Below are 27478 nucleotides of genomic sequence, written 5' to 3'. Positions count from 1 at the left end.
ATGGTCAATAGCTTTTTATTCTAATGACCATTAACAAAAAGGATTTCCGTACATAAATAAGAAGTGAGTTGTGAGATGTTAGGTGGTGCTGTAGAGACTAAAGATGGGAAATACACTGTTAGTACAAAGGTACAGAAGGTTCCTGTATTTCATCATTTGGAAAGAGTTAGCCTCCAGAGTTGGATAAGCAAGTTGGTGGACTACACGTTTTGTGAATTCTTATGGCAAGCCTTCTCATGGTGGATGCGTTCCTAAGATGAATGGTTGATTTGTTCTTGGTTCTTTTCAATGTCTGTCTTTGAGCACATGACACATTAGGAAGATGGCCTGAGACTGTTGGCATTCGCTGGAGACTTTTTCTTTCAGTCTTCCCATTGTATTTGGTAAGTGACTGGATGTGACAAAAATGGTCTGGGAGTAGGGTTAGCGTTCTGTTCTCTGAAGCGGATTCTGGGCTTGTAAATTACGTGGACTTGCAGCTCTAGGATGGGGGCGTGGCACCTGCATGTAGCTTCAGAGTGTGGCGTTGAGTTGGGGTCTCTGGGACTAGAGTGTTTTGCTTCCTAAATGTTACTTTTAGGTTTGGGGTGGTAGGCTACTCTAGAAATTGGTAATTTTTCTTGTCTCCTGAGGAATTTCTGAAAGAAGTGACATTTTAAAGTCAGACTCATGTATGCTGATCATTAGCTTCTAGAGTGACAGGAGGTTTGTGCGCAGCGCCCCTGACTGGAGCTCGGGATTCAGGGGCCCAGGCAGTTTGTAAACAGAAAAATGAGTCGGACTGGCAAATGGCAGTAGAGAGATTTGAAGAAAGGGAGATGGGACCTGATGACAGGGCAGCTTCGAGGGCTTGGGAGGGAAGGAGGAGGGAAGGACATCCTAAAATCTTGAGAGGCTTAAAGAGGAAAGGGATGCGGTTACCCTTTCGTAACTCAGATTTCACTGGACTGCCTGCTTCTCTAAGTGACACTGATGAGCTAGTCTGGACAGCTGTGTTCATTCATTGTGTAGTTTATGTTTAGCAGTGTGCTGCGTGCTTGGGGAAGGAGTTACAGAAAGAATATGTGGTGGGCCTACCTCCGTAATTTGGTGGGGTAGAGGCTGGGGAGCAGACTTTGTGAGCTGCCTGAATAGCATCTGGTTCAAGACTCAGCTGTGGGGAGCCGGGTGCTGTGATAGGCTGGTGCCTTTTTGCTCATTGTGTTTATTTTCCCCTCCCTGTTGTTAAGCCACTTTCGAAATCCCACATGTCATTAAGGTACAGTCACACCGTATGCTTCTCCCCGGTAGTACCCGTGGGCCTGACTGGTAGCCATGGTAACTCTGGGGACTCCTGTGGTCAATGAGTGTGTCCAAGGTGTTTAATTTCTTCTGTAGCCAACTAGGTTTTAGCGGGAAGAGCAGATTTGCGAGCAGTGAGGTAATTTGCTTGAATCTGCAGGACATATGAAGTATCAAATCACACCTGTTAAGATTATGGGGCTTGTGTTGTATGTTTGGATGTTAGAGATGATGTCAGGGTCATTCTGCTGAGAACTGACCCACCTGAAAAGCTGTATGTTCACCGCAGTCGATGTTCCTCCTCCCCCTCCAGTAAAAGATACTAAGTCTCAGGCATTTTAGTAAATTCTACACACGTGCTCCCTTAAAATCGTACTGTAATAGGAAAGATGGCCTCACCGCCACGGGTTATCTGCTTACTGAGTTGACGTCTGGTATCTGGTGGTGGTTGGTTTGTTAGAGGGGTGGAAAGTTTCAACTTGAAATGTGGAATCTTATTCGCCAGTCGGTTTAACTGTCTTGCACCGTTCCTTCCTCCAAAGAATATCAGTGCTTAACTCGAACAACTGATTTTTGTAATGAGCTTTCCTTTATAAGCTTGCTGCTAAATTAGAACAAAAGGTACCTTTTTTTCCTTTTCATTTTTTGCTGATTGCTTGTTATTGAGTTCTAGATTGCTTTTGGAAATATTAAGATGTACACCCGGTGAACTTCCAGTAGTTTTTGGACTTGGAGATTTTAGGAACCTCATTTTTGGGAGGGATTGTGGCTTTGCTGCTTTTTTCTTTGTCTTAGTTTAAAATTGTTTGGTATGGCCCAGTGAATCTCTCTGATGTGATCCTTTTTAATATGCTTGAAACAGCATTCAAACAATAGATCATTAAGTTAGAAAATACTGTTTTATGTAAAAATAAACGAGAAATCACGACTGTGGTTTTGGAGTGTTGGTCAGTGTTGTAGAGTGGGGTTAATCAGTGAGCTCAGGGGTTATTGTCAGGGAGGGAAATGTTGTAATATAATGACAAGTCATACATTGTTTAAAGAACAGTCTGTCACTTCCCCATCGACAAACTTTTTTAGGTACTTATTTGGGAACAGTAGCATCATTGGCGGTTTGTAATCCTTTCCTTGCTGATTAACTTCTGAGTGCCAGCCATTATGTCCTGAGTGCCTGTTAATCCTCACCATGACCCAGAGGAGGTGCCATTCATTATCCTACTTTTATAGGTGGGGAAATGAAGCCCAAATATTAATCAGCTGTTTAAAGTAAGCCAAGTAATGGCAGTGAGAAAGAATGAAATCCTGCCATTTGCAACAATGTAGATGGAACTGGAAAGTATTAAATTGCTAAGTGAAATAAGTCAATCAGAGAAAGACAGATATCCTATGTTTTCACTCCTATGTGGAACTTGAGAAACTTAACAGAAGACCATGGGGGAAGGGAAGGGGAAAAAATAGAGGGAGGGAGGGAGGCAAACCATAAGAGACTCTTAAATAGAACAAACTGATGGTTGATTGGGGGGGGAGGGCGCGGGGAGAGGGGAAATGGGTGATGGGCGTTTGGGAGGGCACTTGTTGGGATGAGCACTGGGTGTTGTATGTAAGCGATGAATCATGGGAATCTACCCCCAAAACCAAGAGCACACTGTATACACTGTATGCTAGCTAACTTGACAATAAATTACATTAAAAACAAAAACAAAAAAATAAGCCCAGGAAGTTACTGGTACTGGGCATTGAACCCAGGCCTGGGGCTCCAACCCAGCACTGCCCACTGTGTATATTGTGAGCCACATAAGTAGTTTAAAATTTTCTAGTAGTCAAGTTAAAAAAGGTAAAAAAAAAAAAAAAAAAAAAAAATTTAGTAATATTTTCCTAAATCAAAATGTACAAAAATATTATCACTTAAACATGTGATTAATATACAAACTTGAGATTTTTTTCAATAGGATTTTTTAATGTTTATTTTTGAGAGAGAAAGAGAGAGAGAGAGAGAGAGAGAGCGAGCCAGAGTGCAGGGGAGGGGTAGACAGAGGGGAGGGGGACACAGAATCCGAAGCAGGCTCCAGGCTCCAGCTGTCAGCACAGAGCCGGACGCGGGGCTCGAACTCAGGAGCTGTGAGGTCGCGACCTGAGCTGAAGTCGGACGCTTAATCAACTGAGCCACCCAGGCGCTCCCAAAATTAATACACACTTTTTTTGTATTAATTCTTGGGTCAGTGTGTACTTTACATGGCCAGCACATCTCAGGTGGGACCAGCTGCTTTCCAGGCATCAGTGCCCTCAGGTGGCTGGCGGCTTCTGCATTGGCTCGTGAAGTTCTTGTGCCTGTGCTTCTGCTGCTACTCCATCTGCTTCTCTTAAATGCGTAAGGACCGAAGAACCAACACCTCACCAGCAACCTAGCTGTTGCACAGTTTTGAATGATTTCTGCTTACAGCATGCAGTCACAATTGGCTAGTTTAATAAAATCGCTCGTTACAAACACTGGCATCGTAGCCTTACAGAAGTACAGATATTTGGTTGTCTTTCCCGTGCTGAGAAATTCTCCTCTGCATGGTAGTAGATGATGTAGGTTAAAATAAAATAGTCAAATAGTATTTTAAAAGGCAAATAATTGCATCAAGGCTGAAGTTTGTAAGGAATGCAGTCACATAGTTATCCTTTTTGTTTGTTTGTTTGTTTGTTTAAAAGTAGGCCTTATGCCCAGCGTGGAGCCTAACACAGGACTTGAACTCATGACCCTGAAATCAAGACCCTAGATCAAGAATTGAGTGCCTTACTGAGCCACCCAGGTGCCTCAATAATAAAGATCACATTGGGGCACCTGACTGATTTAGTCAGTGGAGCACGTGACTCTTGATCTCGGGGTTGTGGGTTTGAACCCTGTGTTGGGCATAGAGATTATTTAATAAAAAATAAATAAATTTTAAAAATGCATTAAAAAAATAGTAAAGTCCAGGGGCGTCTGGGTGGCTCAGTCGGTTGAACGACTGACTTCGGCTTAGGTCGCGATCTCACGGTTTGTGGGTTCAAGCCCCGCGTCAGGCTCTGTGCTGACAGCTCAGAGCCTGGAGCCTGCTTCAGATTCTGTGTCTTCCTCTCCCTTTGCCTCTTTCTTGCTTGCACTCTGTCACTCTCTCTCTCAAAAATAAGTAAACATTGAAAAAAAATTAAAAAAAAATAGTAAAGTCCAGATTTGCTAAAGACAACTTTTTTTCCTGTTTTTCTTTTCCTCCCTCTTTCTTTTCTTTTCTTTTCTTTTCTTTTCTTTTCTTTTCTTTTCTTTTCTTTTCTTTTCTTTTTTCTTTTCTTTTTTCTTTTCTTTTCTTTCTTTCTCTTTATTTTTTCTTTTTTCTTCCTTTCTTTCTTTCTTTCTTTCTTTCTTTCTTTCTTTCTTTCTTTCTTTCTTTCTTTCTTTCTCTTTCCTTCTTTGTTTCTTTGTCTTCATGTTTTTTATTTTTAAGAGAGTATGAGCCAGGGAGGGGCAGAGAGAAGGGGACAGAGGATCTGATCTGAAGCAGGCTCTGAGCTGACAGCAGTGAGCCTGATGCAGGGTTTGGATTCAACAAACTGTGAGATCATGACCTGAGCTGAAGTTGAATGCTTAACCGACTGAGCCACCCAGGTGCCCCAGCTAAAACCACTTTTAAGCCCAAAAGGGAAACAGTTGAAATAGTGTACGTGGGTTTAAGGTAGATTATTAAATTTGGCAATCTACTGTTAGTGTCTGCTGTATGCCAGGCTTTGTATATATGTTTAGGGATTAAAATAAGAAATGGACCCTTTGCTCAAGTGTCTCACCCTCAAGGATTTGATTTAGAACAGTTGTTTCCAGAATGGTATTGTTTTCCTATCTGATTGTGCTTGAGAAGAAAAATTGGGGGATGATGGGAAGAGTCAAACTCTTGAGGACATTTCACCATGAAAACAGTGTTTGCTTTGGATACAAACTTTATCCCATAGCATTATAGGATTTCAGAAAAGCACTTTGGACACACTAGTGCTCTACAAACTTCTTAGTGTGCATTTTTAAAAAGTTTTATATTGTACAGGGAGGGTTGAATTGTGACAGTCCCGTAGTAAGTTTATAGAATCCTACTCTCTTGACGGTCTGTGACTTAACCATTATGTTGCCACATTTCTATTCCTGATAAAGACCCATTGATAATATTGATGAACTTGGTCTGCTTTTTTGACCAAGCTTTTTATACCTGTAACATCATCTAGAATATGGTTGTATGTTAGTATTGAACTGGGCATCATTATATATAGAATTGCTTGGTTGCAAAAAAAAAAAAAGGAAATATAGTTGCCTAATCACTTAAGGTTTGTTGGTATTCTAGTTTCTTTGGGTTGGGAGGGGAGAGTAATATTTTTCCAAGTTTAATGTTGTTTTTGGTGAGGAGCTAGAGAAAACAGAGTGCAATCATTAGTTAACCAACATTTGTTATTTCAAGAAATTTAATGCTCTTGAAGATAGTATATGCCTTTTGTCAGTGGTAACAAACATGTACATCTGTCCTATTCTCTGTTGCTGAGTGTCATTGTCGAAGGGTAAGTAGGGTGATGAAAAGGGACATTTGGGCAGCTTATTTTCTCTCTGTGGTTGCAAAGAGCGAAGAGGGGGGTGAAAAGACAGACCTTTCATACTCAGGTTTCTAGATGCCTTAAGAGAGTGTCTGATCCCTGAAACGGTGCTCTAACAGAGCAGTAGGAGCTTCAAGGTGCAGATTCTTGTCACTTCATTTATATGATGAGCTGCAGAACAGAACAGAGTCATGACTTGGGGCACAATTATCTGTTGTGCCTTCCTGCTTGAAAAAATGGGTACAGCATAATTTTTTTTAATTTGTTTTTAGTTCAGTGTGAAGACCACTGTCTAGTTATTTCTAAAGCAGTCAGTTGACTGTATCCTGAGATAGAAAAGACAAATACAGGTTGGAAGTTGATACATAAAACTTATACCTTAACTGAGATCTGGAAGAAGAGTACCTTGTTTTATGAGAATATGATGCCAGAAAACTTCCCTGAGGATAAAACTTTCGGGACTAGAGATACATTTTGAAGGGGGTCAAGAGCTGGCCATTTTATATGAGAGAAGTTATCTGAATGGCATGGAATTGTAGGGCAGAGAAACTGAGGTATAAAAAAAAGGGATTTCTCTTTTCACTATTTTCTTCAACTTTGAAAAAAAATTTTAAAAGGACCACACTTAAAAAATTAGAATACTGCATTTAAAGGAGTTTTGGCCTTTACTAGTTTCATCAGTTAGGAAACTTAAATTATTTGGAAGTCTATGTACCATTTCCAGTAGTATCTCATTAAAAAAGGTCCAGGTGGACAATGACTCAGTAATCCAAGCAATAATAATTTTGATTATGTTTGTATGGACTTGTATGTTTGTATGGATTACAAAATGGTGACAGTCTCAGGGAAAGTAAGTATTCTGTGAAATCTAAGTGTCAAAACCGTCCATGGCACACACAGAATTGGGATCAAGTCAGGGGGACTGTTGGCTTTAGATTGCATTGGAGCTCTTGTAGCGTTCCAGTGTCTCTTGGAGGCTCATGTGCACATTTGAACTTCTGGAGCAGCTGGAGTGGGTCTCTTACTCCCTGCCCCTTGCAGCTGCATAGTTCTCCCTGTCTGCTATCAGCTTGATGGAGAGGTCCTCCCTGGCTCTGAGGGCATTTTTGAGCAAGACATGAATGGGCTGGAAACGAGAACACAGGAAGTGGAATGAATGGCAGGGAATATTTGGCACTTTCTGCCATTGTGAAAAAGAGCAGCATTTGGGGGTGCCTGGGTGGTGCAGTCGGTTGAGCGTCCGACTTCAGCTCAGGTCACGATCTCGCGGTCCGTGAGTTTGAGCCCCGAGTCGGGCTCTGGGCTGATGGCTCAGAGCCTGGAGCCTGTTTCCGATTCTGTGTCTCCCTCTCTCTCTGCCCCTCCCCCGTTCATGCTCTGTCTCTCTCTGTCCCAAAAATAAAATAAAAAAAAAAAAACGTTGAGAAAAAGAGCAGCATTTGGTTGGAGAGGTTGCAAGAGAGTAGCATGCATATATATGTGTGTGTATGGGTGTGGGTGTGGGTGTGTACGTACATACGTGTGTATATATATATATATATTTTTGGAAGTTTATTTATTTATTTTGAGAGAGAGAAGGAGAGAGAGAATCCTAAGCAGGCTCCATGCTGTCAGCACAGAGCCCAACACAGGGCTCAAACTCGCAAACCATGAGATCATGACCTGAGCCGAAATCAAGAGTCAGGCACTTAACCGACTGCGCCACCCAGGCGCCCTGAGAGTAGCATATACTTTGATAGAGGGGTATGTGTTCATTGTCATGTTCTTTTTTCCCCTTCTTTTTGCCTCTCTTCTAATCTAACGTTCACTCTTGTCGAGACTTTGACAGTGTGATGGAAGAGGCAAAGACACTTCTTCCTCCGCTGATGCATCACACTCACAGGTCCAGGGAGGGCAACAGAGGGAATGTTTTACTTCAGAGGCTTATTATTGTTTTAAAATTTCTGAGTAAGTTTATTTTTCAAGTTGCTAATTTTTCACTGTGTATGCATTGTTACACAACTGCATCTCCCCATCTTTAAGAACATTTGTGTTAGTAACGTCACTGTCCCCACTGCCCCCCAAGATTGATAGGAGAAATGCACATGATGGTGGGCTCTCTCATAATCTCCATCTGCAAGTGATTTATCCATGGTCATTTGAATAATTACTAGGTACCAAGCAGTGTGTGTGGTCCTGGGGTTCTACATTTTTAGGACCTCATCTCACCCACAAGAAACTTACATTTTGGTAGGAGAGGCTACACTAGGTGGCTTCCAGTTAGAGTATGGCGGAGATCTGTTAAGAGGTTTGACAGTGTGCTCTGGAGAGTGCAGACGTGGGCCACTTGACCCAGTTCAGCGTGAATTGAAAGAATTAGGGGATTGTTTCCTGAAGGTGGTGGTGTTTCTGTTACCATGTTCTGAAGGATGGGGAGGAGTTAGCTAGGGAACAGTTGGGGTTAGACTAGGAAAAGCTTGGAGGAGAAAGAACTTTGTCCCTTGCAACAGGGAAGTACTATTTTCAGTTTTTAGGTTATGCGCCATTTTGACTCTTCTGTATGGAAGTGTAATTGGCTTAGTTTGGACTTAACTCCTCTTACAATTTGAACAAAGTTTTTTTTCTATAGAGCAGTTTAATAAGAATTTACTGTTATTAATCCTACTAAGCTAAGCTAACATAATCAACTAAACTTAACCTAATCAAACCAAACCTTCCTTCTTTCTCAGTACATCCCTGTACATGGTTCTAAATTAAGGAACAAAATCTAGAGCTTTGTTATTGGTAGAAGTTGGTGTTAATGTATAATTTCTTAATATTGGTGACAGATTTATCTCAGTAACACAGATAATAACTCAGCTCTGAAGTAAAATGGGTGACTGAAAACACTTACTAACACCTTATTAATACAGTATTTTTAATTAATATGATGTTAACACCTTATTAGTTATGATATATTGCATGGCCAGGATACCAGTGAGCTACTTGAATATAGTACAATATTATGTACCCAGGTTTATTGTTTATTTTTATTGGGATTACCTTTGCAATATTTGTAAAGAAAAGCCGGGTTATAAATGATACGTTACTGGGCATGTTTAAATTATTTAAGGTAAAAACTTTGATTTCTTTTAATTTATGGGAGTATCAAACTATATGTTCATTTAGTTTTATTTTTTTTAGAGAATTGTAAAAAAATTTGTTTTTAATATTTATATTTGAGAGAGAGAGAGAGAGACAGACAGAGCATGAGCCAGGGAGGGGCAGAGAGAGAGGGGGAGACACAGAATCTGAAGCAGGCTCCAGGCTCTGAGCTGTCAGCACAGAGCCTGACACGGAGCTCGAGCTCAGTGAACCTTGAGATCATGACCTGATCTGAGGTCAGATGTTTAACGACTGAGCCACCCATGCGTCCCAAAGTCTTCTAAGGAATTATACTAGGCAGGACTTACTTTCCTCATTCTGTGAGAATTAAGGCAAGGCCTTTTAAAAATACTAATTATTGGTGGGATGTATAAGTTTTTTGAGCAGGTGAGAGATAGTTTTGGTTTTTAAAAATAGCCCAGAAGAAATTTAGAAACAAGATTAGTGTAAAGATTGATATTAATAAATTGCAAAAAACTGTTTTGTGTAAAGAAAGAAAATAAGAGATATATCTATAATGAGTTTCTAATGCTATCCGAAGATCTTTGTAAAAGAGAAGCTCCAAATATACCTTGAGCAACAGCAGAGTTGGTGGAGTTAAATGTTGACTCTTCAGAAAGGACTTTGAATAGAATAATTTCCAATTTTGGCTTTTAAGTTCATGGTGTTGTAGTAAATGGCTAGTTTGAAAATAAGGTGTGGTTCTCCAAAGCATTTCCCATTTCGATTAGAATTCTGTGTAATCAAAATCCTTAATATTCTGTATTGGTTTTTAATTAATCTAAATGTAAGGCTTTACTGTAGCATGAGACCTTGATAACTACTAAGCCAAGTGTTAATTAGGGCAGCTGGCTAAAGAAACAGTGTCCAGCCTGTGAGGTGAGGACTAGGTTATCTCTTGCAGTGAATGAATGAGCCTTCACTGGTTTGGGGCCTCTGACAGTTTTAGAAGCAAGGATCATCAAAGACGTGTATAGAGTTTCACTTGTATTTGAGGCAACACAGTCTGTGGATAAATTGTTTAAGTTTTTTTTGGCATAACTGACATAGTTTCTTAAAAAATATTTGGTATCATGGACATAGTTGCACATACTTAAAGTTTATTTTTGAAAACCTCTTGACTTCTGCCGAGGAACACATGAAGTGATCATGAAAATGTAAAGGAGAGAAGATAATTCTGAGTTCCTGGTGCCACACAGGGAAAACTTGGTGGAAAATGGTATGTGATGGTTTCCATTTTTTGACTTAGTACAGTTTCTACTCATTTACCATATTTTCTCATTTAAAATCCTGAGAGGAGAGCGGTTCTAGTCACTACCCTATTTCCACCCTTAGATGTTTTTTTTTTAGAGGCTGGTGTGCTGCAGAAGATTGTGACTTATTTTCACATCAACCCTTTCCTTCCTAACCATCTCAAGAATTTTTTTTTTTAAGTTTTATTTGTATAAGTAATCTCTACACCCAACGTGGAACTTGAACTCACGACTTTGAGATCCAGAGTGTCACACTCCTCTGACAGAGCCAACCAGGCGCCCCTGAAGAATTTTCTTCCAAGTAATTCTTGTGGATATCATTTACAGATACAGTTGTGTTGATTAGAGATGTCAGTTGTACCTGTTTAAGAACAACATGATCTCCTTGGTAGTGTTTTCTGGTTTATGGGAGTTCAGACCTTGTTCCTAAAACTTTCGGCCTTATTATTTCTGCATTCTGCTTTCATAGGGATAAGAACGCTGGTCATTAGAAATTTTGAAGTTTGTTCTCCTTTTCTCTTCTAGTACATGAAGTTTTGAGAAGCTTTGAGTTCTCCTAAAATAAAGGCTTGATAGGCTGGAGTATGAGGAACATGCGAATACAGTGATTCCTGTAGGCAAAAATCTCTAGCTGTTTCTCTGGTTGGAGGGGAGGGCAAGTCCTTTGAAAAATCTGAGTGGAAATAAAATTGCTTTAAAAGTAAAAACGTAAATGTTAACCATGTGAGTTTGGTAAATGCTAAAAATGTTATTTTGAAGCTGGAAGAAACCATTGAAGTCACCTTGTCAGGTTTGTTCTATTGATGTGAAATCTGAGGGCCAAGGTGGTGAAAAGGGACTGAAATAGTATGCTAATTCTGATAAGGCTAATTGTTGTAGACATATTTGTAAAGATCTGCATTTGGGCCCAGAAAACCAGTTGTGCAAGTACAGCTGAAGGAAGTCTTGGTTTAATGAGAGCATTAGTTAACCATAATAAGCTTATTTTAGTCATGAGTGACTTTGGCTGACAGAATCGCTCAAGTGATCTTGAATTGCAGTAATAAAAGTATAAGGTTAAAAAAAAAAAAAACCAACAAAAACCAAAAACAAAAGGACACTGGTAATCTCTAAGACAAGACAGGGACATATCAAAAGATTCAGAGTATTGTGTTCAGTCCTGGATCACCCACTTTCAGGGGAACATTGACAGATGAGTTTGTCTTCCCATGTAGCTTATACTCCCTAGGACCGTTTGAGACCAGAAGCTCAGCCAGCTCCCCAGTTGCTTCTGGATGATCGGTTCACCGTAATTGACTTCAAATGTTGTTTCTGGCCGCCTGAACAAGGCTGGCATCTCACCTGTCTTCCTTAACCTTAACTTCTTTACCTTTCGTACTGTACAAAGAGCCCAGGAACACCTTTTACATTCCTAGAGGCCTGCTTAGCACATAGTTCCCTTGTTTAAAGCTGTGAAGGTTAGAAATTGTTCTCAGTGTCTTGCAAAGTCAGGCCTTGAGCCTTAGTAAAGATGAAGTTAAGATCTCTCCCCATGCCTGTCCCCACCCCTAAATGACTGGGGGGTTTACCTGGTCATTTGTGGCTTTGTACCTGTGCACCTTAATGGTCTTGTTTCTAAAAAGATTTATGGGCATTGCAAAGACTTTACAGCTTTCCTGTGATTCCATTGCATCTCAAAAGATGATAGCTGAGGGTAGTCTGAGGGTGGGATACCCACCTTTAGGAATAGAAAAACCAAAAGACATCTGAGAAGGCACACAGTCAAAAAACTGTGCTACAATGACCACTCGATCCTTTTCTATTAAGTAATCATCAGTTTTTATTTTCTTACCTCCATTTGAGGAGGAAGGGAACCAATCTTTATTGAACACCTAGGATGGGTCAGATAATGAGCCAGATGCTTTACAACTGTTTCATGTTTCCTTGCCTTATAGGAAGGAGTGTTCTTACCACACTTTTAGGTGAATGTGCCGTTCATGTGGCACATGAATGAAGTAATGTCATATAGCTGGTGGAGCTGGAATTGGAATTTCGTTGTGTCTTGATCTTATGTGACCTCTATTTTATGACCACAGAAGACAAATTATATTTCTCTTGTTTAGAATGGCCTAACAACCACCATTCTTTTCTACCTAATTATGTACTTTAGTACTTCCTATGGCACTTATCTTTGTTTTCCCTTTTTTTCCTAGTGAATTATCTTGAGTTCTTAGTTTTCTTGGGTTTCTTACTGAGGGTCACGTTTTACTTCTAGAGTTTCCCCAGATGATCTCCCTTCCTCTTTGCCTTGCAAGACTAATGGTCCATCTGGGAGTTGTTTTTCAGGCCAGGGAAGAGGAAAGCATGGGAGGTAATTCCCTAAACTGCTTCTTAATACTTTGTTTTTGTTGGACTAATTTCCTTGGCTGGCTCAGCCATCTGCTAGAGTGCTCTTTGCTGACATGGTTTGGTGCTAGGCACCCAGGAAAACAGTAACCCTGGCTCTGGGTCACAACATCCTGGGGAGATTTTAATTCAGTAGGTCTGGAGTGGGGCAGGTAATCTATGATTCTGAAATGCACAGTCATTTATACAGTCAAGGAGAATCTTTTCTTATTTTAGTTCTCAGAAGTAGATTTGTACTTGCCTTCTCAGTAAACTTTTGCATTTTCGCCTGGCGTTTATCCTGTACTTTACTCTGAATCGGGAATCGTTGGATTTTGGTCCCTTTTGGCTCATTCCTCTGGTCTGGTGGTAGTAATCTGTGAATGAAATCTATGATTGACGTAAGCAGAATTTGCAATGTGGAAGTAAATTTCAGCCTTTCTAGGAGTTAATTTGTAGAACCTAGTAGACTTCATTTATTTGTGTATCTTTTGGGATAAATTTGTGTATTTTAAGTGGCGCCTGGGTGGCTCAGTCGTTTGAGCGTCCGACTTTGGCTCAGGTAACGATCTTGCGGTTCACAAATTCGAGCCCCGCGTCGGGCTCTGTGCTGACAGCTTGGAGCCTGGAGCCGGCTTCAGATTCTGTGTCTCCCTCTCTCTTTGTCCCTCCCCTGCTTACATTCTGTCTCTCTCTCTCTCTCTCAAAAAAACATTAAGTTAAAAAAAATAAATTTGTGTATTTAATAGCAAAGCATCGTGTTCTGTAAACTCACATTAATTTGGACTTTATTTTTTTTTTAATTTTTTTTAACATTTGTTTATTTTTGAGACAGAGAGAGACAGAGCATGAATGGGGGAGGGTCAGAGAGAGAGAGGGAGACACAGAATCTGAAACAGGCTCCAGGCTCCGAGCTGTCAGCACAGAGCCCGACGCGGGGCTCGAACTCATGGACCGCGAGATCATGACCTGATCCGAAGTCGGCCGCTTAACCGACTGGGCCACCCAGGCGCCCTGGACTTTGTTATTTTAAATTTGTATTTTGGAGGCAGCCTCGGGTAAAGTTTATCCTTAGTAAGGGTACCATTGTTTACTAAGTGTGCTAATTTCACGTTTTAATCATTGTAGCAGGTCAGCTAGAACTTATTCTTGGCCATGCTTTATTGGCTCCTAGTTTCAAGTTATTACCGACGTTAAAGTAGTAAAAATTTCTTAAATTCATTAACATTCGCCACTCAATTATCTTCCTCAAGTTTACAAAGTTAGTTCAGGCTATAAACTATTCTCTGTATAAACTATCGGATACTTTCTCTTCGATTGTAGAGAGAGATGTTTGGTGTGACTGAGTCTTTCCCATCAGTGGGAGATGAGCGGTATGTGTGTTAGCGGCTCTTGGTGGATTTGTTTCTCAAACTCTATTCGTTGTATTTCACTGAACCTGTCTGTTGGATTTCCAGCTGTACAGTTATGTTGTCCTGAAGTTCTTAGTCATTCCTGGTCTCAGTGCTTGAAGTGATGCCGTGGGTCTTTGTAGTGTTTCTCTTTCATCCTGTTTTGACCTGTCAGTTGCTGTTTATCTCCCCTTCTTCATTCCTGTCCTGGTCATTCCATGTAACCACTAGCATTTGCATCCTTACTGTACCCAGGCTTTGTGCCTCATGACTTGACTCTTATTCACTTACTCTTCGTAGCAATGCCTGTGTGAGTAGTACTGTTACATTTGCATATGGCAGAACGGGCGTTTTGAAGTTTCATTACTGGCCCTAGGTGGTAGGGCTAACAAATTCAAGAGCCCAGGTCCAAATCCTTCAGAACCCATGCTTTTAACTTCCCTGTGCCAGGACCAGGCCAGAGTTACACCATTAGTTTTCTGTTTTCTGATCAAATTGGTAAGTGCCTGTACTCCTTTGTATGTGTTCTGGTGACACTGGGAGGTAAAGGTCATATCAGTGACGAGTCAGCATTTTTTTTTTTTTTTTCTTTTGTAATCATCGGAGACACGATTCCAGGGAATGGAATAGCCATCAATGTATTACTTCGCAGACATCCACACTGTCGGTGTGGAGGCTACTGCTCAGCTCGGGACAGTCAGCATCCTAACATTGTTCAGAAGCACGGTTGTTGCAGATGTAGGAGCCAGGCGAACCAGGACACTCTGAAATACCTCTGGTTATGCTGGTGCGGTGATTCGGCGCTTTGGCCGGAGCCGGACTGTTGACATTCTTTCAGCAGCTCTTCTGGCCCTGTGACCCCAGGCAAGTGATTCAGCCATTCCAGTCCTCGGTTTCCTCACCTGTAAAACCAGGGTAGTGCCAGTACCTTCCCCAAAGAGAGATCGTGAGGATGCAGTAAGACAGCGTGGAGTACTTTCCGGAGTATCTTGCACAGAGTAGGCCTCAGATGTTGCCTGACTCTTGTGAGCCAATAGGAAACGTCAGAGTGGTGTTACAGTTAGAGCCTGTATAACAGCTGCGGTGGGGGCTGTCAAGGGAGAAGGTGCTGCTTACCCTGCCCTGTCCCTTAGTGTTAAGCAGGCTCGTGTTGGTTGTCCTAAGGACTGTCATTACAGCCTGTAGGAATATGAAAATTCCAAGGTTTTAAATATTTTAAAACATTTTAAAGTGATTTATGTCTTAAAATATTCTTGCTTGCAGGGAATATGAAAGTGAAGTAGATGGTAAGATAATTGATTACCAGATTGTTTTATCAGATTGACCTCAGGACAGATAGAGCTCGAAAAACATGAGGTAAGAGTAGTGTGAGCCTGCATTTTGTGCTTGGTTGGCAAGATGTCAAGTGGCAGTTGTAGATCAGAAGTACGTGGTGTAATTGTGCAGATCTGGGGCTTGGTGTGTGAAAAAGACGCCTTTAAGTGTTAAAATGACTTCAAGAAGGAACAGTATTTAACCAAATGGTCTTGTTTTGTCTCCTGTATACTATTTATATACACTGTACTTTTCAAAAGAGAACTATTAAGGAAAACCATCTTGCTGCAGAAGGTGGGATGGGAAACCATTTACTTTTTAATGAAGGCTCCTTGGGAGGGGAAGGAAAAAAAAAAAAAGAGGTTAGAGTGGGAGAGAGCCAAAGCATAAGAGACTCTTAAAAACTGAGAACAAACTGAGGGTTGATGGGGGGTGGGAGGGAGGGGAGGGTGGGTGATGGGTATTGAGGAGGGCACCTTTTGGGATGGGCACTGGGTGTTGTATGGAAACCAGTTTGACAATGAATATCATATATTGGAAAAAAAAATTTTTTAAAAATAAATAAATAAACTGAAGAAGAAAATAAAAAAAAAAAATGAAGGCTCCTGAACTGTGCAGAAATTCCTTGCAAGATCTTCTCATTAAGTGATTTAATTGGTGATCGTTTCAGTTTCCATTTTTGGAACATGTAGACTATTTAAACTGTTTAAGGAGTAACATGCTTTTGTTATACGTCGTGGTCAGGTAGCGGGGGTGACTTTTTTTATAGTGGGATGTGTATTCATGATTTCCCCAGAACCTTCGCCAGAACCTTCCCCAGGACCTTCCCTGGAACCTTCCCCAGAACCTTCCCTAGACCAAAAAGGGACACAGTGCTGCATCGCCTGCATCGTAAGTTTCTTTTGTACTTTTTTTTTTTTTCCCCTGTATTTTTGTAACCACTGCAACAAAAATGACATTCATCTTTGGTGGCATCTGGATCAGCTGATGAACTAGAACACATGATTTCTAAGAATTTTTTCAGGTCTAGGATTTTATGATTCTTTGTCATCATCTGATAGAACTAATGACTGAAGTATTAACCGGGCACTTGAAAAAAATTCTGGAGTTCTTTGATCAATAGAAAGAAATACTTCTTGTTTACTAATTACTTCTGACTTTCACTGGGAGGCAGGGTAGGTGAGGAAGTGTCTTCACTGTTTCTCGGAGTCTGTGTTTTGAGTATTGAAGGTTACACACCAGATTAGTTCTCATTTCTCCCTTTTCAGAAGAATATGTACATTAGCCGCAGAACAGCAGAAAACATCTTTCTCTTTTAGCTGCCTCAACTCATCCTAAGTCCATTCCTGACAGAGCCTGACTTTCTTGTTTATTTTGGCTGCAAAGTCCTGCCCACTTTTTATCTGCTATACAAATGTATTTTTCCTCCAACGAGGGGAAAAAATGCAAGCTAACATATTTACTTTGGATAATCCTTTTTCTCCTGTTATTTTCCTAACCCCTTGAGCTTTGTTCGTGCTTTTGCCAGTCTTTTAAAAAAGTTGATCGAGTTTGAGGATAACCGAAACCTTTTTTTATGCGACAGTGGTTTGTAAAAAGTGGGCGAATTCTGTTGAATTCCCTCGCAAGGCATCATCCAGTAGCCGTTTCCTGGTGACACAGAGATGACTGTTCGTGCTTTTACTATTCTGCGAAAGTTCCAGGTTTAGAACGAGTTTGTTAGGGTTTACGTCACTATAGAAAACAGGAAAAACTTTTACTTTGTTGTCTGAAAAAGATCTAGGAGAATGTATGTGAGAGATGTTCACTCACTTTGCAAAATTGGACTTTATCAACTAATATAGGTGGAAAAAAAAATGATCTACCATCCCGACAGAGTTGCTCCAGACTGGTCTTGATCATTTAGAATCCTGTTAGAAGAGCAGAAAACCATCGAGAGAGCCTCCGGGCAGATTTCCAGCAGTGTTGTTTCTTATGGTCAAAAGTGACTGCTATTGTATTTTTTTTAAGGCTGTGGTGGTGGGCTTGTCTCCTCCCCCTGCCACCTCCCAATTATACAAATGATAAATAAAATTTGGCAAATCTATAAAAGAGGGAATAATTGCCCACAGTCTCATTACCTGGACATAGTTGAGATAGTTAACATTTTGGTTTTCCTCTATCCCTTTTCTCCCTTTTCTGTGGTTTTAAAAACACGTAGTAGAGAAGATGAGATTGTATATACAATTTTTTGCTTTTTCTATTTAGTAATGTGTTCCCATGTTACGTCTTTTTTTTTAATTAAACATTTTTTTGTAATGTTTATTTAGTTTTGAGAGAGAGACAGACAGACAGACAGACAGAGAGACACAGAATGTGAGCAGGGTAGGAGAAGAGAGGGAGCCACAGAATCTGAAGCAGGCTCCAGGCTCCAAGCTGTCAGCACAGAGTCGGACGCGGGGCTTGAACTCACAGACCACAAGATTGTGACCTGAGCTGAAGTCAGACGCTTAACCTTCCGAGCCACCCAGGCACCCCTCGTTTTTTGAATATTATTTTAAGGGATAGCATAATTCTTTTGTTTGGAGCTACCAAATTCAACTAATTCTCCATTAGTGGACAGTTAATTTTTTTTTCCAATGCAAGTTTTCCTCTCCATTCTGTCATTATATCCTTACAAAATAGATTACTGTGTTACAGTTTAAACATTTTCAGGTTTCTTTATACTTACTGATGAGCTTGTTAAATGTTATACAAGATGCTTACAAGGGCCATGTTTTCATGCCCGTCATCTGAATGTAGGCGTATTGGTCTCTGCCTCCTCGTTGTCAGCAGTTGGCTTCCCTACTCTTTCTTGATTTATAGGGGAGAAGTGCAATGAGATGACACTTGGCTTAGAAATGCTATGACTGCTTGTCAGTTCATAAGCTCCTTGGCCTTCACTTTGGTCTGGACCCAACCACGAGGACATCTTGATCATCCCTTCATATTATTAGCATAGTCTCCTAAACAGATGAGTGTTTGTGTTACACCAGGTCTGGAGTGGATTCGTGAAAAGCAGGTTGTCGCTGAATAGCGAAGCAAGCATTTGGAAATTCCCTGTGAAGGAAAAAAGAACACCCAACAAAGCTATCCATGTTTATGGCTCATCCTTTATGTATGTAGCAATGCCTTTGGAGGAACCAGTTTGTGCATCTAGAAGAACCAGTCCGCATGTGTCTGCCCTTCCCTTCATCAAAGAAGGACCTCGGCCATCTGCCTGTTGCCTTTTCTTTTGACTATGACTAGCAAGTTCTCAGCTACCTTATAAGTTACAGACTTGTTGATACAACAACTGCTGCTCCATACGCGTTTCTGGGCATATGTATTTCTGTGGTATAGGTGAAACTTTTTCTAATGTAAATTTCTCTTTCTCTCGAATTTACTCATGTGTTCTGAAATGTTGCTGGTGTTGTGACTGTATTGTAAACTCAGGGATCCCAGGAGGGACCTGACTTTGACACTGGAGAGAGAGAGAGGGAGAGAGAGAGGGAAAGAGAGAGAGAGAGAGAGAGAGAGGGGAAGAGATGGAAAGAGGGAAGGAGAGAGGGAGGGAGGAAGGGAGAGAGGAAGAGATGGAGAAAGGAAAGGAGAGAGGGAGGGAGGGAGGGAAGGAGAGAAAGAGAGAAAGAACTGTGACAAAATCTTAAGCCAGGCAGCTGTTGTAGAGATAAGAGAGCTTTCTTCTTCTCTGTTCATCGGTAGAAATTGTCCTGTTTGGTATTGTGTGGCTGAATCTTTCCTTGAATTAATCAGTTTTCATTTACTTTGAGGCCAATCAGCTACCAAAAAGGGAGGGGGGATTCGAAGCAGTCACCAAGATGCCAACCGGGTGGTGCAGCAAAGCTCTCTCACACTCTTCTTTTTCTTAGGGAGCCTCCTTACGTAGAGCCATCCGGTTTCTCTGGTCATATATGTGGTCTGAAGGAGTCAAGTTACCCCTTTTCCTGGGGTAACTCTTAGTTCCTGTCTGTGATCCATTTTGGGGTTAAATTTTGTTGTGGAGTGAAGGGAGAGTTTGTTCTTTTTCCCACACGTGGATGGATATTCTTGTTCTAGTGCCATTTATTGAAAAGACTCTTAAAAGTTCTTTTCCTTTAAGCACTGTTTCTGCCTTGCCCTCTTGGATATGCTAAGGAGCAGAAGGCTTCCTTTGTGAGTTGGAGGAAGGGGGAGGGAAGGGGTTTGTCTTGAATCTTGGCCTTACTGTAGGGAGGTCTCCTCCTAGAGTTCAGTTCTAATTCTATGAGACATTTACTGAGTCTTTGTAAACAATGAGCAGAGTTAGCCAGCTTGGCTTTAGCAAAGATTCTCTGTTATCCCCCACCTTTGGAGGGTGATTATGAAATCTTATTTTAACACACAGTTTGGGTCAGATAAGCCTGGGATGGTATAAGCCAACTTGAATATTTGTTAAAAATAGTTCTAACGTGAAACTGATGAAACCCATCTTAAAACATTTTCTTTTTCCAGTTATTTCTAGCTATAAAAGTAAAACCTGTTTATTACAGCCACTTTTGGAAGTTACCAGGGTATAAAGAAAAACCTTTCTTCCCCCATCACTGTCATCCTGATTTGGGCATGGCAGTACTCTTAATTTTGTGCGATTGGTCTGTGGATGCTGGACAGCATAGTTTCTTGAAACAGTATTTGGATCTACTGATAGATGCAGGCTGGTTTTCTTGCACGTCTCATGGAAGGGGAAAAGGTTAGGAGCTAATACTTGAAGGGCATCAATTAGCCAGTCTTTATACTTCACAAAGCTCTGTGAAGTACTAAAATCACTAAAATAGTCATGAAAATCTATTCCTTCTCTACATCCTTCCTCCTTCCCCCTTCCCCCTTCCCCCTTCCCCCTTCCCCCTTCTCTTTTATAGGCTTGAGTTAAATAATTTGCCCAGTGTCCCTTAGGTAGCACGTGGTAGATCTGGAAATCAGGGGGAGAAAACCTAAGCATCTTTCAGTTCAAATCATTAATCTGTATTTTCTTTTATGGTTCGGAAGCCTTTAAAAGAAGAAAGGATGCAGGAGTTCTTTTCTTTCTCTTCTGGCCCATGTGGTCTCTCTTTTATTCTCTACCAGAATGAGAAGTTCCAAGATCCCCTTATGTGCTGCCCAAATTAAGGCTCGTTTCTCTTCTCCTTTTTGTCCTGTGCTATCAACTTCAAGAGCCTTAATTTTAACTTTGGTATTTACTAGCTGAATAGAAAGATAAAGGAGAGACCTGGGTTGTTTTTTACTTTTTTTAACAATGAAAATTCCTTGAACTGGACTGATTTAATTTATTGAGCATTACCTAATAAATAGCTGTGGATTTCCAGGCAAGCCACTCAGTTTCTTCATCTGTAAAATGGACTAGCTATCCAACAAAGATCCTTCTATCATATGTCACCATTCCTGATTTCTCGTGTTAGGGGAACCATGAAGTAAGTTTCTGGTGATGTGGTCAGGAGTATCTACCACAAGGACCTCTATGTTTTCCTGATTACCCTTGAATCTCACTTCATCAAACTTTGTGTTTTTGAGTTAATGGGTAAGAAACATCAATCGTAGCATATTCTTTTAACACAAACAAGGGGTGTGCGTGTGTGCGTTGGTTATCTGTGATCCTGGAGCTCGTTTTTCTTCCTCCTTCATTTAGGAGATGTTTGACGACTGCCAGGGCCGTCTTGACAGCTGGGATTTCCCATCGGCACCTTCACTCTATCAAGCAGCATAATTTATTCTAATCTGTTGCTTCTGTTGTTGCCATGGTACCCAGTCTGGAAGCAGAAAGGGGGTTGCTGGGTTTGTATAGGAATCCAGATTTTTCTGCCCCTTCGTTGACGTTTGTCAGCAGAAATTGTTTTCTTCGTGGTTTAGGCTAAAACTTGAGTATAATGAGTGCAAAGGGAGGTGGGGTGTTTGGACTCTGGACAGGTAGAGGCAGGTTTCTTTGTGTTAACCTACCCTGTTAATTACTAAGCTGTTTCGTTCAGTGATTTGGGGCTTCACGCTTAAGCCAACTACTTATGTAAATTGTATTTATTCGTGACAAACGTTCTTTTGGGGCTGCACATGGGAAGTCAGGCCAGAGCCGAGCATCTTACCGTGACGTCAAGTTCGTGAAACAAACAGCAGAACAGAAAACAGCCCAGGAGTCCCCGTTTCCCGTGGTCCCCTCCGCTATTCGGACCAGGGAATCAGGGCAGAGAATGATAGAAGGTGGTTCAGGAGGCGTGGAGAAGAAATCCTAAAGGAAACGAAAAGTGACTTCTTTTCATCTCTCTTCTTCCGGTGCCAGCGAAGCTTTGACGTGGCTGCAGGAGCAGTCCCCGCGGGAGTAACAAGTTGTTGAGAGTCAAATCTTTATTTTGTCTTGATTGTTATTTTTGCTTTTCACACGTTCAGGAAAATGGGACAGAAAAGCATTGGTGGTTGGGTAAAATACCAACCAACAGAACAGCCCTTTTAGGATGTCGAGGAGGGAGTACAGAATCCATTTTCATCTTTTCCCAAAGATTTGTGGGAGGAGAGGGGTTATAATTCGGTTAAAATTTTGTGAGTTTCCCGTCAGGACTCTAGCAACGCTTCCTGGTGAGGGGACTTTGCTCTCAGTGGCCTCTGCCTTCCACTTTGGACCCCTTGTGTCCCGGGAGCTGTCTCTCCAGCCCCTTTGCCCTGAGGTATTCTATTACCACAGAAGAAGTTCACTCTTCATATGGTACAGTCATCATAGCTGTTTTAAAACCTGGTTTCCAGCCAAGGAAATTAAGGTAGAGAGAAATGGCATGGGGTCGCGCATACCGTTTTCCCATTTAATGTCTGTCGTCCGTCTGCTCTTCAAGTCTGTAAGACCTTTGCCCGACTCTTCCTTCCTTTCCCCTCACCCTCCACTTGCTTGCTCAATCAAAAAGCCCTTATCCTCTGATCTCTGATAAATTCTGGGAAATTATCTGATCAAAATGTTTCTTTGGAATGAATCTCCTTAGGGTTATTACTTACATTTTTTAAAGATGTTGGATAACTTTAATCAGTATTTGGTTAGCACGGTGTGTGGGTCTGGTTTTTGAGGCCCGTAGAGCACCAAAGAAAACGGTGACCAAGTTGGCACCTTACCAGTGAAAGGTGCTTTGTCTCTACCTTTCTAGAGCTCACAGTGGGAGCTGTAGTCTCAGATGGCACGTCTGAGGGCCAGCCAAGAGACTGACGTGTTCGCATTTTGAAGACAGGAAAGTAAACTGATAACATCTTAGGATTTATAGGGATCATTGATGCAGAAACCATCATCGGTGCAGGCAGTGTGCTATTTAGGCCATTCTGTGTCCTGACATGGGATTTGATTGTCTTGTCTGCTTGTTATACTATGGAATTAGTTTATATAGCACTGTGCTTTGATGAGAATTCACTTAATCACATCTTCCTTTGGGCTCCCACAGTACTGTGATTTACCTTTAGTACAGTACTTGTAGACTGGGGGAGAAAGGTATCATTGACTGCGACGAAAGTCAGGCCATAACTAAATTAATGAAATTCAGTCAATTAAATTAAGGAAGTAATGGAGAGAGCCAAAAGGCAGTCGTATTGGTCTCATTAAATGGCACTGTACCTGAAGTTTTTCCTTCCGGTTCTTTTGGCTTCATTTGTAGAGGTGCCAGGATTGGTGAAGCAGGCTGGTGTTGCCAGCCCTGTGATAGCAGCAGGGCATAAACATGGGGGTGGGGTGGGCAGTAGTTTGGGGCTAGGGAGTGTGGCCTTATGGTGAAGAAAGAAAGCAAGGGGTCCTTGGAAGGATTTGAGCAGAGACTTGGCATGCAAATCATATCCACACTGGGGGGGGAGTTGAACCTTGTAATGGTGTGGGGGCAGACCTTTCTCAGAAGCAGGGAGAAGAGTGAGGAAGCCATAGTCCAAGGGAGGGGATGGGGACTTGGGACAGTGGGGATCGTTAAGGGGTCATTGTGGGAGTGAAATAAATTGGGTTTGTTGAGATACAGTGTGGAGGGTGAAGGAGAGGGAAGTAGTTGCTTGAGAGCTTGAAGTGAGACCAGTAATGATGAAGGCAGAGAGTGAGAGGGCAGAGGATCGGTTTGGCGGAGAGCATCCATGGGGATGGGATGTCTAGTTGGCAGGCAGTTGGCAGTTAGGGTATGGAGCTCAGGAAAGAAAGGCCACAGAGTCCGTGTCAAGAGCAATCCGCACGTAAGAGGTGGTTGAAACCGAGGGAACGGAATGGAAAGGTATTTGTTGGATGTGAGGGCTGTCGGAGGGAAGTTGCCTGGGTTACCCAGCCACGTAAACGTGCCTTTTCTTCCTCCCCCTTGGCCCAGCCCTTCCTGAAGCTCTGGGTGCTGATGAAGAGAATTTAACTTAAAATCCATTACCCCAGTAAGCATTGCACAGCTAAATGCCAGCACATGTACTTGGGTTTCGCCATGTATGTCTGTACTGTGAGAGCCAGAACAGCTTTGGTGATGAGGGCCAGACTGCCTGGGTTCTAAACCTTTCTCTGTTCGTTTCTAGCTGCCACCCTACTGGCAGTGCAATCTTGTGTGTTCAGCCTCCGTGCTGCATTGGCTCTTTTGTACAGCAGAAATAACCTTGATGGTTAGGGTGAGGATTAAATGACTTTTTTAGGGGCGCCTGGGTGGCTCAGTCGGTTGAGCGTCCGACTTCGGCTCGGGTCATGATCTCACTGCTCATGGGGTCGGGCCCTGTGCTGACAGCTCAGAGCCTGGAGCCTGCTTCGGATTCTGTGTCTGCCTCCCTGCCCCTCCCCTGCTCGCGCGTCGTGCGCTCTCTCTCTAAAATATAAAATGAAACATTAAAAAAAAATTAAATAGCTTTTTCAGTATAAACCCCTCATGACAGAACTTGGCGTGTTGTAAGCTCCAGCCATAGTTATTAGCTGTCATCCCCATATGCTCGGATACCTGTTCTAAACACATCCACATAGTAATTTGGTACATTCTGAGTCTTAATGATTCATCGTTAAAACATACTGTCCCCAGATCTTTCCTTTGCTACCTGTCCCTTTAAAACTAATGAGCAAACATTGATCTAAGGTTCTTTCTGCCCTCCTTTTTCCTTGCTCTGGCTTTGGGGGAAGGTGAACGGTTTTGTGCACCTAAAGCATAGCCACAGCAGTAACAGATTTTGGGCCCTTTGTTTCTTACCCTCCCTCATCCCACTTGTCTGTGTGGATGCTGCTGTCAGTGCCCCACATGGGCTGAGTTGTGGCTTGAAGGACTGCAGTTCATTGAACTTTTAATTTCCAGTCTTCTAGTCAGTTGCTGTAATCATTAGAAATGTTTAGAAGGGGTCAAATAAATAAAAGTAACATTTTATGTTGGGAAAACCTGCTTTGGCAATGTGGTAGGGAGGGGTGTGTGATAGCCAGGGTTTGAGTTCCATTCAGTTTTTTTTTTTTTTTTTTTTTTTTTTTTTTTTTTTTTTAAATAGAGCGTGAGTGGGAGAGGGGCAAGAAAGTGAGGGAGACACAGAATCCGAAGCAGGCTCCAGGCTCTGAGCTGTCAGCACAGAGCCCGACGTGGGGCTTGAACTCACTGACCGTGAGATCATGACCTGCGCGAAAGTCTGACGCTTAACTGACTGAGCCACCCAGGTGCCCCAAGTCCCATTCAGTTCTGTCACTGAACAAGTCACTTTGTTACTTCCTGGGGCCTCCCCCTTTTCTGTAACGTAAAGAGGACTGGAACTCTATTATCATTTCCTTGTAGCTTTGATATTGTTGTTCTAGAAATAGGTCTCAAAAGGTAAGTTCATCCTAGCAATAAGTGTAGAGGACAAAGAAGGGCATTTAAACATGAAAGTAAAGTGATTGGTGTTTCAGCGGTTTTATGAGAGAATATCATCCACTTGATGATTTAGTGCAAGAAGGAAGATGGCTTTGGGAGAGAGGTATCGTGCCAGACGCAGAAGTGCAGCATGGGACCCTGGACAGCTCTCTGGTTTTGGGGGGCTGTGCCTGGTATTTTGTCCCGTGCTTTTGTGAAGTGTGCCTTCTGAATTGGAATGTGTGGTCGCCACTCCCTGTCAGCTAAGTTTTAGAGTTTTCGTGAAAGCTTCCCTATTGCTCGGCTAGGATTTTTCAGAAAATTGACCCCTGAAAGGAAATTTTAGATAGGGCATTCACTAGTGTGTGTGCTCATTGGTTCGTTAGCATGTGAGCATCCGCTGTGGCTGTCCTAGAATTGGGGAAGGAGACAGGGACGCATCAATTCCCGATTCTGTCTCCCTGACATTCTCGACAAACGGCACCGCTGTCCATCTCCGTCCTGCAAGGCAGAGCTCTAGAAATCATCCTGGATGCTCCCTTTTCTTACCCCCATATTGATTATATTTGTCCACAAACTTTGTTGGGTTTAACAGGCTGTTAACGTGTTGTCCACCCCTTATTCCCGTCCTCATTGCTCACTGAGCCCCCGCCCTGCCCTCTTCCCTGCATTCTTGCTGCAGCCTTCAGGCTGGCATCCCTGGCCCCACTGCCTGCTGCCTTTCACTCTGTTGTTCGGTGTATAAACAAGTGATCCTTGTAAAGACCACGGTAGTTGACGGGTTCCAGTGGGCTCTGAATGGTCTGGCTCCTGCTCTTTGCCAGCCTTATTTCATGCAGTTTTCTCTCCTGTTCTCTCTGCTTTACCACCTTTGTTTTCTTTTAATCCTTCCAATTCTCCTGCTTTGTTAGGGTCTTTGTACCTGTAGCGTTCTTCTCTTTGACCATCGTCTCTCAGCTCAGATACTCGCTTCCTCAGGGAAGCTTTTCCCGGACTTCCCCAGACAGGTAAAATCCCCCTGCTCTTTGTTTCCGCGATACCACATACCTCATCTTTGTAACGTTGTTAGGCTTTTCTCTTGATTGGTGTGATGATTTGATTTGGCCCCTTGCTAGACTGTGAGCCCTCTTGAGAGCACAGGTTTCAGAGGACTCAGCCTTGTGCCCGCACTGCCCTGGATGGCTCCTGACATGTAGCACAGACTCTGTGATTGTATGTTGATTGCATGCGAGAGCTTTAAGTGGTTAGAGGTCACAGAAGAGGCATTCTGATGGCGTAAAGTACAAAATGGTGTGGCCATAATTTCTATGGTTGGGGGATAAGGAGAAAGGGAGTTGGGGGTAGTGTAGACTGATGACCTCAGGCAGTGGGTCTTATGCTTAATCTGTGCATTGGATCACGGCGTTATAGACTGGAGTTTGGTCATACCTTTGGCCATGCAAGTCAAGTAAATGAGATTTTCTTTTTGTTTTGGAGCAAAGTCAATGCCAAATCAAACAACATGTGGGGAGACCTGAGCCACAGTTTCCGTGACCTCATTTGGTTTTGGTGTGCTACTTGACAGGACTGCATGTTCTTTAAGGGAAGAACTTTCTGCTTTCTGAACTTTAAGGGAAGGAATGGAGAGTGGGTTAAGCCAAAAAAGTAGATCTGTATTCATAAAAGGATGGAACCTCTGATTTGCTTTTTTAAATAACAGATTTGTTTAAAAAATACAAATTTTTCAATAAGATGGAAAGGATATGGACCTGGGTTTGAGTCTTAACTCTTTTTTTAAAGGCTTTAATTGAGATATAATTTACATACCAAATAATTCAGTATTTCAATAACTGAAAGTGTACAATTCAGTGGCTTTTAATATATTCAGAGTTGTGCAGTGATGGCCTGGAGTCCATTTAGGACATTTTCATCATCCCAAAAAGGAACCCTGTGCCTCTGAGCCATCATCCTGCCCTGACATTTAATAACTGTTTTGTCCTGAATAACTCCGCTAACCTCTCTGAAGCTTACATCACTTTTCCCAGCTTCTCTCTTAACAGCTAGCAAGAAGTTGGACTAGGTCAGCCCTTTCTTTGACCCAAGAACCCTAATTCATCGTATTGACAGAGGAGAGATTATTGGCCACCAAAAGTCACAGGTCTCTTAATTCAGATTCTGATAAGATAGGTTTCTTCTGTCCATTTGAATGTTGACACAGAAGTGTAGGAGTCATTTATATCCATATTAAATTTCACCTTGGCACATGTGGCCCCTTGTGTATGTCCTTGGTACATCTTTCTTGGGCTTTTGGGATTTTTGGATCCTTGGTTGTTCTTTTCTTTTCTTTTCTTTTCTTTTCTTTTCTTTTCTTTTCTTTTCTTTTCTTTTC

The 27478-nt window shown here is 42.0% G+C and overlaps 1 protein-coding gene across 11 annotated transcripts in view; it reads left to right on the top strand.

The window, feature by feature from the left end:
- AKAP13 (A-kinase anchoring protein 13) overlaps positions 1-27478 on the top strand; it is a 334406-nt gene that overhangs the window by 32384 nt on the left and 274544 nt on the right. For 9 of the 11 annotated variants that reach the window (XM_045058848.1, XM_045058850.1, XM_045058847.1 and 6 more), the window contains exon 2: positions 16113-16207. The exons of the other annotated variants lie outside the window; for them this stretch is intronic. In XM_045058848.1, coding sequence (XP_044914783.1) covers positions 16113-16207 — 95 coding nt within the window. The remainder of the gene's footprint in view (positions 1-16112; positions 16208-27478) is intronic. 11 annotated transcript variants of the gene reach the window in all.

The sequence above is a fragment of the Felis catus genome, chromosome B3, assembly GCF_018350175.1.
Source record: "Felis catus isolate Fca126 chromosome B3, F.catus_Fca126_mat1.0, whole genome shotgun sequence".
In the NCBI taxonomy this organism is placed as follows: Eukaryota; Metazoa; Chordata; class Mammalia; order Carnivora; family Felidae; genus Felis; species Felis catus.
Note: the sequence above shows the minus strand (reverse complement) of the source record. Positions and strands in the feature narration are given on the sequence as shown.